Raw genomic sequence first — 14914 nt, 5'->3', positions numbered from 1 at the left:
CTTGATGTCGACGGAAAAAGCTCGGACAGTTTTTGGACATTCCTCACGGAGAAAGGTGGCGACAATACCTAGCGCCTTTATGAGGCAGGGGTCATCGATGTCGAGGAAGCACAACAACATTTATATTGGTCAAACAGGGTGGTGCATCAATGAGCACATGCGCGTACACTCAATCAAAGTTAAAGAACGAGCTAGAGATAGTCAATTATCATTGCATTGCAACGAATGCGGCTACAAGCCCTCTTTTAAAGATGTGACCTACTTGTCAATATACCGCGATGATAGCGCACGTCTTATTTCCGAAGCTTTCCACATTCATAATAGCGGCGAAGCATGGGTAAGCCTTCCCTCCATTTTTGTCCTTCCGAAGGAGATTGCCTTCCTATCGCATTAATTGCAATGTTCACCCCTGCGAATGCTGAAACCTGCTGATTCTGCGCTTGGAGATAACGGTGGAGTATCTTTATGCTTGCTGAATGAATAAAGACACTTGATTGTTAGCCAGCGCTGTTTTCTGTGTCCCTCTCTTTCTCCTGTTGTTTAGCGCTGTTTACTGCTCGTAATTGGATTAGATTGTTTGCCTTTTATCTATTTTGGTATTTCGTTGGGCGTACTTTTCAATCAGTGCACTGTGGCCCATACCCTTTGTGGGAATGAGCCATGTTTTTAGGTAAGAACAACAAACACCACCACCGACATCTGACTACCACCACAGCCTGCACTCAACTACCCCCAACAGCTGCTGCGGTAGCTCAGCGGCTGGGACCTTGCACTTCTGTGCTCTAGGTCACTGGTTCAATTCCAGTCATGGCGGCCGTATTCCAATGGGCGTGGAATTTCAAAAGCGCTCGTGTGCTGTCCATAGAGTGCAAGTTCGAAACGACGATTATTTTATTTGTGTATGCGCGAGCAGTCTCTCCTCAAATTGAGCGAGTGATTTTTTTCTATTCCTGTAATAAACTAAAAAGAAATGATTGCTTCACCTGGTTGTCTGCTGTCTCCAACTACGTATGCTTTTCATAAGCAATTTTATTATTTCTGGTGCAAATGTATATCTGCTGTTAATTAGACTACGGTGCGAAAATAGGTCCGTCGTTAGAACAATGGGCTGCGAAAACTAAAGCGTTAATGATCGAAAGCTTTCGTTTCTAAATGAAAACCCACTTTCTTTATTTCACACTGCGTAAAAATCCCACGAGTCCCTATCACGAGGCAGGCAGTGCAAAGCCCACGCTGCCTCAACAGTCTGTCATTCTCAAGGATGGGCACTTCGTCTGCTTTCAACCGAGGACACCGGAGCACGCACCTGTCTACCCGCAGCCGATCACCGTAGAGACGATAAGGAGGCAATCTCGCGCGCAAACCCGAGTGACGTCATGTGCATCGCGCAGGGGGCACTTCGGTATTGTTCGTGTCGAACGCACTCAGTCGCTGGCTCGGCGCCTGCTCCAGCGCCACACGCGGCAGTTGAAAGTCGCCATGGCGAGCGTCCAGGCGATGCAAGGCAGCATGATCTTGGCAGCCCGGTCGTTGATGGGCAGGTACATGTGGGCCAGGAGCGCCACTGAGCCGCAGAGCAGGTTCATGTCCACCATGGCCTGCAACCCATTGTCAGTCCAGCGTAAGCATCAAAGCTCACCACTCAGTCGGGCCGCAGACGTCACTCATGGCGACGCGACGGGGTTTGCCTAATCAGGGACTGTTGAGTACGTGCACTAAAATTCGCTTCTGTGAAGCGTACTTCTTTTTAGGGAATAACATATTTCGCCTGCAAATGACCGGTTTCCTGCCACGCTGAAAAGTGTCTACAAATTGACATGAAACGCCACACCGCCCAATTTCAGGCCAATGCAGGCTGACTTGAAGGCATACAAACGGGAATCTCTAGAGTGGCGGTAGCACTTTCTGTTTCATATTCTCGGAGAATGAGAATCAATCGTTACTCTCGGCTGCCACAATTGTTTCATTTAGTCCATTCACAAAAGGGTTGCGATCTGACTCGCGCAAGAAGAGCCGGAATGGCGGTCTCCTCCTACATTGTTAAGGAAACCCTGGTGCCAGGATTAATTATACTTTAAGACGACTATATAATTTTTTTTACATACCTCAATAAAACGACGGGAGCAGTTGAAATAGGCACCTCAGTTTTGCAATAACGGTTGAAAATTACCACGCACTATTTATTTTCTTTTGCTTAGTAATCTTGTAGTCTTAAAAAAAAATTGTCCAGTCATTTTGTTCTTCCGGTACCCACATAAAGGGTAGAAGCTTAAAAGGACTGACAAACGATATTTAAGGACCCTGTTTTTTGAGGCGCCACGAAAAGCTCACCCTCGCCAGTATTTACACCCGAATCGGCTACATCCAAAAGCGCGTGGGCAGTTTGTAAGCAGAATCTTTCGATCTAGGCAGCCTCTAAGAATGAAAGAGCCCCTCTTCCAGGAACGCTGAGAAGTGAGAGTGATGCTGATGCCCTCCTCGCTAATTGTGAAAGCCGCCCATCGTTTTGCTTTCACAGGAGGGAGTGCAACTGTGGTTAACCGCTTATATTTTGAACTTTTCAACCACTTTATAAAATGAAAAGCCGGTGCGATAAGTTTGACTTGTTGTACAGACCTCTTTTATATTTGTACCGCGTTTCGCGCCAAGTAGACGCCTGTATTAAGACTGGCTGGCCCCCATCGTTATTCTGTCAATAGACGAGCCGAGCCAACTGATCGAAAACAAAAGCGAAGGAGGCGCCACTTTTCTACTCACTACAAATGAAGGCTTATGCCTGTGCTTATGCCTTACAGGCATTTTATGCCTGTAATAAATAAAAAAAAAACGTACTGCGTTTCAATACTAATAAACACGCCAGGAACGGCGTATACTAGTAGAAGGTCACAAGATAGAACACTTACGCATCTTCATGTTTTTGCCGCGTGGGTCTTGAAAGGTCGGTTTTCGCGACTTTTAGTGATGAATTTAATTTGTAAATCCACGTTATAATGAGAAAAACGGTGCTAGTTCTAGTCAATACGATGGGCAGTTTTTCCCATCAACAAGGTTATCTCGATTCATGTTCTGAGCGGTTGTTGGTCTCTTTAAAATTTAACAAAGAAGCCCGATAATAAGTTTAGGAGCCCGCAAAAAGCGAAGGAACGAAAAATGATACGTGCTACTTTACGAGAGAGGAATACATCGGCATGACAAATAGAAAACGGAGGTAGCTGATATTCAAGGCGAGATTAGGAAAGAAATGGGAGTCGTGAAATAACATATCTACTGTGCACGGAAGATAACCTCTCTTCTATTACAGCTGCAGAGGTAACGCTACAGACAAGCAAAGAAGCGCTGTCGCGAACAGCAGGTAATAAATGGTACGATTAAATAAGAACACTTGCAGACACAAGAAGGCCTTAGCTAACGCAAGGCGGGGGTAATGGGAGAGCGCTTTGAGAGGCCTTCGTCTTGCAGTACTCATAAATACGCTGATGACGAGGATGAAGATGAGTGTGGTATTACCCCGCATAATTAATATATATATGAACAGGTTACCAGACCACGTGTGGCATTACTTCGCTTTTCTGGTACTTCTCGACGTATGGAAGAGGGATAATTGTTTTAAGATCAGCGACGTCCTTCAAGGACGCCGCTACAAGAAGGCTCGAGTGGTTCTAGAAATTTTTTTTCGCAATAATTTAGCAATAGCAATACGTAGCTTCGAAAACATTTATATGAGGATAGGCAAGCTGGTCTGAAACCCGAAGGAACAAAGTTAAGTAAACGCAGGTATAGCCCAATATACCGGCACTGGATGAACAGCTAAATCGAGAGAGAGAGAAAGCGAGAAACGAAGCAAAGACTGGTAGGTTAACCAGAATAAATTTGTTTTCTGCCATGCATCGGGAGAAGGGAAACATATTTAAAAATATAGGAAGGGGAGAACTCAGTGCCGAAATCGAAATCGGCACATTGAAGTCTAGGCGGCCTCACACGTGGCTTCAGACGTGGCTTCAGACTTGACTATCACAGTCTATCTCGGGGCCCGTACACCGCAGGAAGGCAACAAGCGCGCTGGCTGCCTTCCGAGCGCACGTCCGTCGTGACCAATTTCCTGTTATCGCGGCCACATCCGTGGTGAACGAACACAGAAGTGCAAAATGTCGCTGTAGTATTCTTGTCACGAAACTCTATTAGAACTTCTGTCGCCACGTTAGGAAACCGCGTGCCAATCGTTCACGATTCACAGCGTCCCCAACTGAAAGGCGTCCTCACCAGCGCGAACTTCTGCTTCGAATAGAAGAAGGCCGGCCATGCCCAGTTGTAGCAGAGTCCGGCGGCGAACACGGCCAGAGCAGGCCTGGCTGGACCATGCAGGCCGCCTCCGTCCTTGAAAACCAGGTAGGCGGCGTAGCCCATGGCGCTGTTGAACGTCACCCACAGCACAAGCTGGCCGCTACTTCCCGGGTAGTTGCGCACCAACAAACACCGCTGCACCATTTCGAGAGAGGGATGGTATTCGGCGAAAATCTCGAAGTCACAGGGTACATGTGGTCAATCCCGTTCTCTTCCATTAGGTGGGTACACGCGAGACTTTTCAGTATTTCTATCGTCAAACGTACTGTCATGCTTAATAACGGCTGGGTAAGTTATCTTAGGTAGTCTCAAATAGATAGATAACGGAAAAAAAACGGAAGCACACAAAATGGTGGTATGACATGTGCTGACCGGTGCTGTCATTTTTTGTTCTTTGTGTCCTGTCATCATTTTCAGAGCCCCTTCTGCCTTCATCATGTTGTCTTCGTTTTTTCAGCACAGTAAATGTGTCAGACTGTCATGCGTAAGTCGTTTTATATTTGCATGGTTGCAGCTTCTTGGAGGTATCACTATTACAGGAAGCTTTAGCTCGGGGTATCCTGTCTAAATACATTGTACAGGAGAAATGGTTTTTTGCGGCAACCACTACACTAAATCTGATAAGGTTTGTTATATCTTCAAGAAAAAGTTAAAATCTAGTCATTGTTGGTTAGAAAATTTTGATTTATGCCGTGAGTTTAAAAAGAAATCTGTTGAAAATCGCAAATGTTCAGAAAGCGAAACTATTAAGTTTACAACTCTGGAACTGAGCAATGAAAGCCGATATCACAATTAAGAAAATTGCAGCTAATAGAAAATATAAAGCGGACAAAACTGTTATATTTTATACAGCTCTGAAGTAAACAACTAATATGTGAGTTGAACTTTTGCAAAAGCCTTGCAAACAATGCAACTAATTCATGTAAGATGTAAATTGATAAATCAAATTTGTCCGATTTGGATGCTCTGACGGATTCAGTTTACAGAACAGCGAAGTATGTTGTTTGTGCAGGGCTACGAATTTGTAAATTTCGTGCTTCCGTTTATTTCAAGCTTTCCTATATTTGAAAGTTCCTTTTAGAAAATTCACGCCCTAAATGAAGTTTTCCGCTTCCAAGAATACTTTAACATTTCCTCTCAAATGCAACAACTATCAGTAAAATCGGCCCAGTGGTTATCTCAAAAAAGCGTTTCTGCGTTTTGCACCTACTTGAATAGGCCGCGTCAGAGTTGGGCCTGAGCCGCAGAGTTAGAAATAGGTCCTGAGCTAAAGCTGTCTCTTAATTTTCTCCCACAAAATGTCCTTGATTGGCCGAGCGAAAACACGGGGAAGTGGGAGATGGAAATTGTAGACGATGAGCAAAATGAGAACAAAGTGAAAGCCAACGTTACGGCAAGTGAACTTGTCTGTTTCAAAGCGACATATGCTCTCCTCGGCCCAGTATACGTAGTTAGCTTGTGCCGAGACATTCGCCACCATTGTTGCTAATTTTATAATGACAGCATATAAAACTGCATACCATGTCGTAAAAGCTGTAGCAATTTCTACAACTAGCCTGAACGCCGCGGTCTTTCTCGTATTGAACGAGGACGCGTGCATATGTAGTATAAGTACTCAACCAGCACTCGCCCGACGGCAGCTGCGCCTGCTGTTAATTATTAACAGGCAAGAATTATATGGTCCATTACGCGAAAATCCGGCGTCGTAGTCGGCGACGCGACCGAATGATCGTACCAAAAATGACCGACGGCGAAAAAGTAAAAAAAAAAAATGCTCGATCAACGCCCTATTACTCAGGGAAGTTCCTGTAAACAAAGTAAATTAAGAGATGCGAGAAGAAAAATTAGTAAATTTCGGTCTGAGTTTGAATCGAACCCCGGCTTCCGGGGCGCCAGACACCACGGCGGGTCACCGACGCCACGGCGGGTCCGCGGTTCTGGTTGACAAAAGGTGTGCGTAGACAGCGCCTCCTCTAACTTGGATGCCTAGAACACGAGGCGAAATCACGCAGCCCTTTCCTTTCCTTTTTCCTACTTTCCACTCGGTATGGTCACTAGAGCCCCTTGCGGTGGCCGATTGCGACACGCCGGCAGCTGCATCGCCGCGGCCACGACGACCGCAACCTGTGATCTACGCGTAAGCATACAACATCCATGCCCTCGTTAGCGCGGCTTGACACCGTGTGTTTTGCTGTGCATCAAAAATAAACGCTGCAGCTTGGTGAAAAGGGCCGAATAATACCACCTATCTTGCAGACGGTGTGCTTATTCTCTGCCAGGCACATTAAGTTTGTCTTTTCGACCGAGAACCTGGTGCTTAATGCCGCGTCCGTATTTCTGAGTTTTTCGCCTTGTTGTTATGCTTTCATGCACAGGTTATGTTTTATTGAGCCGCGCGTCATTTTTTTTTATTCACAAATTCTCCAGTTTGCTTGCAGAAAACCAAAAGGGTCAGGACTAAAGACGCCAGCATGCGCCTGAGTGAGGTCCTGACCCCTGTACAATATGCGCTCCAGCGAAGCAATCAAGACAGCGTAAGAATAAGGAGAAAAGGAAAAAAAAAGACGTGGGGGGGGCGATTTGAACAAGGAATTCATCAGGCAAGTTCGACAAAGAAGTTATACACTGCAAGCTAAGAAAAATAAGCACACGATGTGCAACCATAAAAACACAGCCGCAATCACATCCCCACAGTGCTCGCTCAGTCAGAGGAAAAGATACCCGGGCGTGTCTTTCTAGGAAATACCTTCCGACAGAAGTTTGCGGACCAGTGGCTAAGGGAATGTCTAAGGATTAAGTGCCATCAAGTTAGCCTGTAATGCCCTGTAATGTTCAGTGAGCAATTAGACGCTGTGGACTTCAGGAAAGACTTACGAAACGGGTGCTGAAGGCAGCTGTCGTGCCCGGTGTTTTCCATCAACACGTACCTTACTAGACCGCGGCCTCCTGCGCCGGGCGAGAGTGCCGAAGCTACCGACCCGGCCTGCCGGCATCAAGCTGCGCCGCTGGGAGTCAGGTGACTCGAGGGGGATAAAACCCCTTAAACTTCGTAAAGTAGCGACACTCTCCTCCTCCGCCTTCACTCCGCCTCGTTTCTTCTCTCTTTCACGTTCCCTCCTCGACCGTGGCGCCGCCTACACTGCTCTAGCGTAGCAACGGCGCCAACATGCGCTCCTCGCCACTCCGTAGACGCTGCTCGAGCAAAAATGGCGCCGATGCACGGCACGAGGGCTCACGTGATGCTGTTAGGCCAATAGCGACGTGGCGTCGGCCTCGACCAGAGCGCGCGAGGAGGAAGCGCAATTCTTCAAAGCGTGACACTACGTAGTTTAAGGGGTTTTAGAATGTGGGACGGTTGCGAGTGCTACCCCGCGACTTCTGCTCGCAATGCGCAGCAGGGCGCCTCTAAAGGGAAAGGAAGGGACGCCCCAGGCATTTAGTTAGAGGAGGCGTAACGTAGTGTGTGCATCATTGCACCCTTCACGTCGGAGGCATTTGCCTGACTAAACATGTGCCGCGTGCGCATTTGGACACGTGAAGGCGCAGATAATGGGGAGGAGGTGCCGCTACGTCATGAGGGCGTAAAATGAGCGTATGCAATAAAAAGCGTTAGTCAATACGAGGAAAATGAGACATCCACCCGATTTGGCCTAACCGAGGCCACGGTGGAAGATATATACTCGTTAGGTGGCGCACTTCTCGGTGCGAGGCGCGATCGACCAGATAAGGTTAGCAACGTCGCCCGCCCGTCGGTACACTCATGGCAGCGGCTACCTCTCGGCGGTACAACGCAACTTCAAGACACAAAACTTTTTAACGCGAGAGCGTTAAGGGCTCCGTGTCGCAAAAAATCTAGCGTTGGTGTCCGGCGTCCACCGTGGGTCGTCGCTTCGGCAAAAAAGAATTTTCGCACCAAATTTTGAACAACGCATATCCAACCACTCTTCAAACAGCAAAGTTACTCATTTCTTGTCTTTAATTCTTTACAAAGTTATTGCTCAGAATTTTGAGAACAGCAGCCCACAAACAAATGCAATGAAAAAAAAAAGACACCGATAGAGCATATCTTTTATGTCTGCTCTTCTCAGACTGAAATATTAAAAGTGCGAAACAATAACAGGAGATCGACCTACGCAAGAGAGCGCGTTTCTACCAGAAAGCTTGCCTTCGTGCATAGCGTCCAACGGCAGCGATTCCCGGTGAACATTACGGTTACACAAGCTGCAGTTGCCGGGAAGCATGAAAAGAGTCAGGGATCTTTTAATGCTCTCGCGTTCCACTCCTAAAGGCGAAGCTTAAGCACCCTGGAATTTTTTTTTCTGTCTCCCGTTGGTATAGCAACCGGCACTTCAAGCGAAATTCTAAATGAACAAACGACGCGCAAGTAGGCCACCCTGGTTAGGGGAGAGGGCATCGCCTCCATGAAGCGGATATGGCGATGCGACACCGCGTGGACACCGGTGTTTGCTTACATTACCCACCCGTTCCTTGTCCGCGCCTGCGTTATAACAGAACCAGCCGATAGATATCCGCGCCGTTGCTGCTTGATCTGATCGATCACGCCTCGCGAGTGTCCTCGCCAAAAATGTGCTAGGTGTTCTTAGCTATCGCCTTAGAGACGTGGGGCGAAAGCCTTATAAAGCCTACTGTAATTCACCTTACTCCACTTTAATCCGCCTTAATCCTCATTCACCCACATTTATTCACCCTAATACACCATAATCCACCCTGCTCCACCTTAATCCACTCACTTATCAATCATTAACTTTGCTAATCCTTAATCATCTTTTATACAAGGCTGGACATGCTCTGTTTCGCTTCTGGCCTTCCTTGGATTACGTGGTGCTTCTCTGTACCTCACAACGCGACCTTGAAACTTACAGATTTAAGGATTTCGCCTTTAAAGAATGTTTGCTTACACACTGAAGGAAGCGCAGTTTGAACGCAGTCGAAAACTTGCGCGGACAAGAAAGGCGCGGCAAAAAGAAAGATCACCTAGGATTACGATACTCCCTAATGCAAAATTTGAGCGCCGCTCTATACTTGTTTTAATTTCGCGGTGCATTGGCTGGCGCGGTCAATCTGACTCACGCGGCACGTTGCAAACAGAGCGATGTGTGAAGCGACTGCCTCGCTAATCTCTGGATCGCGAGAGCCAGCGCGTGGCTGACGTGTCGGTGCTATTCACAGCAGCCGCCGCCGCCGACAGACCTCGCAGACTACGCGCGCTACTCTGGCGCCATCTCGTAGCTATCGCCGCCTCACTACGCTTTTGTTATCATCCTTTCACCGTTCTCTCCTCCTCCACTTTCTGCCCCATGGTTCAGCTGCACTCGCCTCCTCAGCTTTCCTCCTCGCATCTTTCGTCCCCCGCTGAGCTTCAGGTTTGTTTTCATCTTTATCTGTGTTCATTCGCTTCGTTACGACCATGATCGCTGCAGGAACGGGCGCCTAAGAGCTGCGCTCTAAAACAGTTCACCAAAGGACCTATAATGATTTCGAATTGCTGCACTAAGCAGTCTTAACTATATCTGCCGAGTTTGGTCACTACTACCTTTCAGTTGCTGGGCAAACGTTCGTGCCGCAGTTGCCACTAATCCAAGTTCGCGGAAAGAGTTCTTTGGGTTCTCCTTGTGAGAATAGCATTTCGGCCTGAAGCTATTCCTTGACATTACTGGCGCGGACATACACAACACCGTTGCGCTAAATGTTTCTAAATAACGACACCGTTCCGCTAAATATTCCCGTGGTCTTGTTCACGTCAGGTGGACAATGACTTGCTATGTAAGGAGCACTGCTGCTCAAGCTACTTTGTGCCAGATAAGTTTTTGCTACAAATCATAGTGTGATGTAAAAGAAAATCGCAGATATTCAATTTATACGTTGTGCACTTCTTGAGCTAGCCTCTTTTAACGTGTTCATACGAAGGCTGTATGGCAACAAGAAATATTGGGTGGAAGAAGTAGGAAGGCATAGGACGAAAGCCAGGAGTGCAGACAGAAGTTTTTCGCCAGGTCGCGACATGCGACCGCTTTCGAAAATATTTGCCGCGCGCTGTTGGAAATATGCGTCGCGCATACTGAGCTTCCCTCCCCACGAAATTCACGTCAAAACGGAGGCGGCTACAACATTCTGCTGCCGAGAACTAAGTCGTGGGTACGATTCTTGTGCACGTGAAAGAATCCCAGCTAGTAAAAATTAGTGCGGTGCCCCCAGCTGGTCAAATTAATCTCAGACGTTAAACTTTCGTGGATGTACGTTGACGTCGAAAGAGCACATTTTTTTTTTTCGTATTCTATTGTCACAGCCATGCAACGCCGAATTTGTGACGTCATTCTCCGTGGCTTGCCGGCACGTGACCGACTGACCTTGATAACGTCGTCGTGCCTGGTCTTGATGATGTACAGGCCGGCCAGGCCACCCAGGTTGGGTAGAATTACCCAGCAGGCGGCCTGGGTGGCGTCCTTGTATTCCATGCTTGCCCGACGTCACGCCTGCGACGAAACTTCGTCACAACATGCTCCTTCGCTCATTAGCTACGTTTGCGTGGGCCCGATAACGCCACGTCGAGTCGGCCTGTCAAGCTGCAAAAACAGATGCTCAGGTTCATGCAAACGCATGAACGATCATCGAAGAGCGATCATCGAAGAGCGATCATCGAAGCAAGTTCGGGCAAACCGCCTGCGACAGTTGAGTTGACTCGGCCAACCGGCATGGCATGACGCGTTGAGACGCGGTTGGGTGGGGCCGAGTCAACTCGCCTTCTCACTCGACCGCCGCGCGTGGGATACATCTAAACGAAGCTAATGCCGTCTTCAAAGTGCTACTGCACACAAGGTCACTCACCACTCTGTGCCGATATTCGAATGTGTCTTTTCGGTCAGCTGTAACGTTTAGCCACACTGGCATCACGGGCAACCTGCAGGCCGATAGAGCAGCTCGAGGATTCGTACATAACCGAGCACTCATCATGTCGGCTGCAGAAGACCTGGACCCTGTCGACCTCGAGTATTCAGCCATCGTGAACTTCCACAGAGGGCGTCGCTTGCGATATCCACCACCACCCCATAGAAATCTAAAGACAGAAGATGCCGCTGCCTGGCGTAGGCTCCAGACAGGCACTTACACTAACTTACACATATTACATAGGATACACCTCACAGCCTACAGGGACGAATGCCCATGGTGTGGGGCCACACCAACCCTATACCGCATTACGTGGGAGTGCACACTACACAACATAGAACACCCAGACACGAAGACCACGAGGGAGCAATGGGAGGCACTGCTGTCCAGCTCGGCCCTCGACGACCAGCCCAAGCTGATAAAGAGAGCTGAGAAGATGGCGAGAGCCAGCGGAGCCCTGGACTAAGGGCCCCGACCATTGGAGGTTTTTCTGATTATTCTTTTAATAAAGTCTATCTATCTATCTATCTATCTATCTATCTATCTATCTATCTATCTATCTATCTATCTATCTATCTATCTATCTATCTATCTATCTATCTATCTATCTATCTATCTATCTATCTATCTATCTATCTATCTATCTATCTATCTATGCTTATGTAGAATGCATTTACGTGTGTTTACAGCACGACATCTCGATTATCTGTCAGTATTATTGCGAAGAAATTGAAAACAGCTACGCCGTCAGTTTCGACGCTACGAAATTGATGACGTTGGAGCGAGTACAGCTGCGGAAACCGAATTATGCGATGAACGCTACATATTGACTTCCTTAAAGTCCAAGGCGTACCCGCTGTGGTAGCTCAGTGGCCTTGGCGTTCTTGTAGTGTGCACGAGGTGGCGGTTATTAGTGCCGGCCACGTCAGCCGCATTCCGATGGGCAAGAAATACGTAAACGCTGGCACACCGTGCATTAAGTGTACGTCAGATAGTACCGGGTTCTCGAAATTCTTTCGGAAACAAACAACGCCGTTAATCCACTCTGCTGTTTGTAGACGTTAAACGCCCCGACCAAATCAAATCAGGAATGAAGCGCATCAGTTAGGTCGACCGGAGCTGCACTTCTGACCGTTTGTTACCGTCGTCGTTCACCACCGGTCGAATTTCGAGCGGCACTTGTACATTGCTCTAACAAGCTATGGTAATAATTATCTCATCGCGTTATCTGGTCCTGATGACTTCGGTTTAGCGCATACATCTGAAGACGCCCTTAGCCAGAAATCGCAGAGTGGTCTGACGCGCAGCCGACCGCAAACGCTCACCATTACTGGCTCAGGCGTGTTTTTCAGGCGCCATGCAGACTCCCGTGTCGCTTCCGAAGAGTCGTCATCTTTCTTTTCTTCAAATGGGCGAGCGTGCCGTTTCCGCATGCGGTTGCGGCTCATTTTCGTACTCAGTGTGGCTGCCGGAGCCCTCCGAAGATCTCAGGCTTTCAAAAGGGCAATTTAGCCGCAGATTTATTAGCTTTTCTTTTTTTTTTTTTTGCTACCGGTACATTTTCACTTTTTTTTTTGCAGAGCTATGGCGTACATACTCTGGGAAGCAATTAACTCGAATTGCGCATTGCCTTTCACCATTAATTGTTACCATTGGTATTAGCGCAAGGGATGAGAAAGAACGGCCTTGGATGCGGGCGATCATGCCTGTGATTATTGTTTATATTGGGTGAAATTCGGAATGGTATAAAATGCCAGGACGTTAATAAGGCACCTCGTTTAGGATGATGACGAAGAAGATGATGATGATGACGTTAAAGTATTTGGCACATACCCACTCACGGGTATTGACCAAGTGTCGGGCAAATTTTACATATGTGCTAAGTGGATCAAATCAGAAATCCATAATTTTGATGAATAAAATAAAGCGAGTAATATACAAGACGATTAAGTAAAAAGTCATTCTAATTGAACGCTGAAAAAGAAAGCCAGTGTGTATACATTTTATAAATGAGGCAACGGGAGAAGAATGAAATCAACAACACTATTAACAATGAAATCGGTTTGATTCAACAAGGAATTTCTCTAGTGCGATGAATACATCCCTGTATGAATGTCCAAGCACAGAAGCTCCGAAGGACAGCAGCACCGGAGAGTTCAACGGCAAGATGAGCTGTCGCATTATAATTTGCAATGTCCTTTTTCTCAGGGAGGAAAAACGTCGGTAGTCCATTAAGTAATTTTCGATTGTTTCTAATGCGTTGGAAAAGTGACACAAAGGAGAAATTTCCAGAGGAGATCCGTGCATATATAAATTTAGGGGTGGGACTCGACATCGAAGTCTCGTTGATGTCACTTCTGTCTGTCTTGTTTTGCAACATTTCCTGCTCCAAGGGAATTGTAAGCGGTACGGTTCCGTGGATGTCCGTGAGTTTGATTTTGACGACAAAAGGGTGTATCTCCAAAACCTGACAAACGCGATAAAACCCGTCGTCGGAAGACGGGTAAACACAGACCCTGCAAGGAAGCCTTGGCCAAACTGTCTGCCGTTTCATTCATAAATGTACCTCTGTGTCCAAGTACCCATACTAATCGTAAACACCGCAAATGACTTGGAGCCAGTGAGTGTATTCTCTTTTTGGTCCTTCAGCGCACTTCATGACGTCCCATGTAGTTCCATTGGAGCAGTGCATTCAATTCAATTAATATTACCTCCTCAGCAAAAAAAAAGTTGTTATAAGAATAATAATAATCACGTTATCTATTACGTTGAGCTTTAACTTTCGCACTCTGCACTTTTATACAACTACTGCAACTTCACCTTAATTACGATCCTCCTGTTTTTTTCTTTCGCGTACGTAGTCCGGGATATTTATTTACTTGTTTATTACTATTGTTAATATTTTGCCGGTCCAAGATTTTTCATTTATTTCGCAGGTTTCGTGCAATTAACTGGATGGTCATGTTCGCGGTAGAGAATTTGCGCTCACATTATGCATGACTGAAGTTTAAAAAAATGGTAGTGAACCTTACGGCCTGCTTCCTGCGTCACACTTATGTCGGCATCGATCCCTGCTCGCCATTTTCTCCTCGGCCAACATAAAACATTGCCTCCGTCTGCGCTACATCACTGCATGAACACATCACAATGTAAATCGGTATCATTGCGGCACAGATTGTTAATGGTGTAGCGCCTAAACAAACATATCATGAGATTATCGTAGTGGCCAGCAGAATGTATAAAAATAAACGTTGCATGATATTACACGTTGCCAAATGAAGATAAAAAAATTTTACGCATTTTATTTTGTATGAAAGCATTCAATTAATCACTTCACGAAAGCTTCGCATCACATAGAATCGAACATGTGAGCTGGATCTGCTTACTTGTAATAATAATTTTACAGCAAACCCTTAAGCGCCCCTTGCTGCGGCAAGCGTCGGCGTTGGCGGCGTCAACGAGCATAGCGGCGGAAGAAAAAAAGCGGCGAGAAAGAAGAGCAGCGGATTGGGCGAGTTGGTGTTCCATGGTAACAATAAAATTCTAACAGTTCCTCCCAAATTCCTTTATCTTGTGGACAAACTTACATAGGCTGGACAGGCCGTTGCAGCAATATTAGACTAATGGAGCATGCCAATTCATTGGACAAAAAAGACACTAACCTGGC

At 46.8% G+C, this 14914-nt stretch overlaps 1 protein-coding gene across 1 annotated transcript; it reads right to left on the bottom strand.

The window, feature by feature from the left end:
• Positions 1-1140: 1140 nt before the first annotated feature.
• LOC126545908 (translocator protein 2-like) lies at positions 1141-12998 on the bottom strand. The gene is made up of 4 exons (XM_050193949.3): positions 12573-12998; positions 10710-10835; positions 4261-4476; positions 1141-1598 (listed from the first exon to the last, which is right to left on the bottom strand). Exons 2-4 carry the CDS (start codon positions 10815-10817, stop codon positions 1425-1427), a joined length of 498 nt encoding a protein of 165 aa, XP_050049906.2. The 5' UTR covers positions 10818-10835; positions 12573-12998; the 3' UTR covers positions 1141-1424.
• Positions 12999-14914: the final 1916 nt, after the last annotated feature.

This window comes from Dermacentor andersoni, chromosome 10, assembly GCF_023375885.2.
Source record: "Dermacentor andersoni chromosome 10, qqDerAnde1_hic_scaffold, whole genome shotgun sequence".
In the NCBI taxonomy this organism is placed as follows: domain Eukaryota; kingdom Metazoa; phylum Arthropoda; class Arachnida; order Ixodida; family Ixodidae; genus Dermacentor; species Dermacentor andersoni.
The sequence above is the reverse complement of the archived record's forward strand: the minus strand, read 5'-3'. Positions and strand labels throughout refer to the sequence as shown.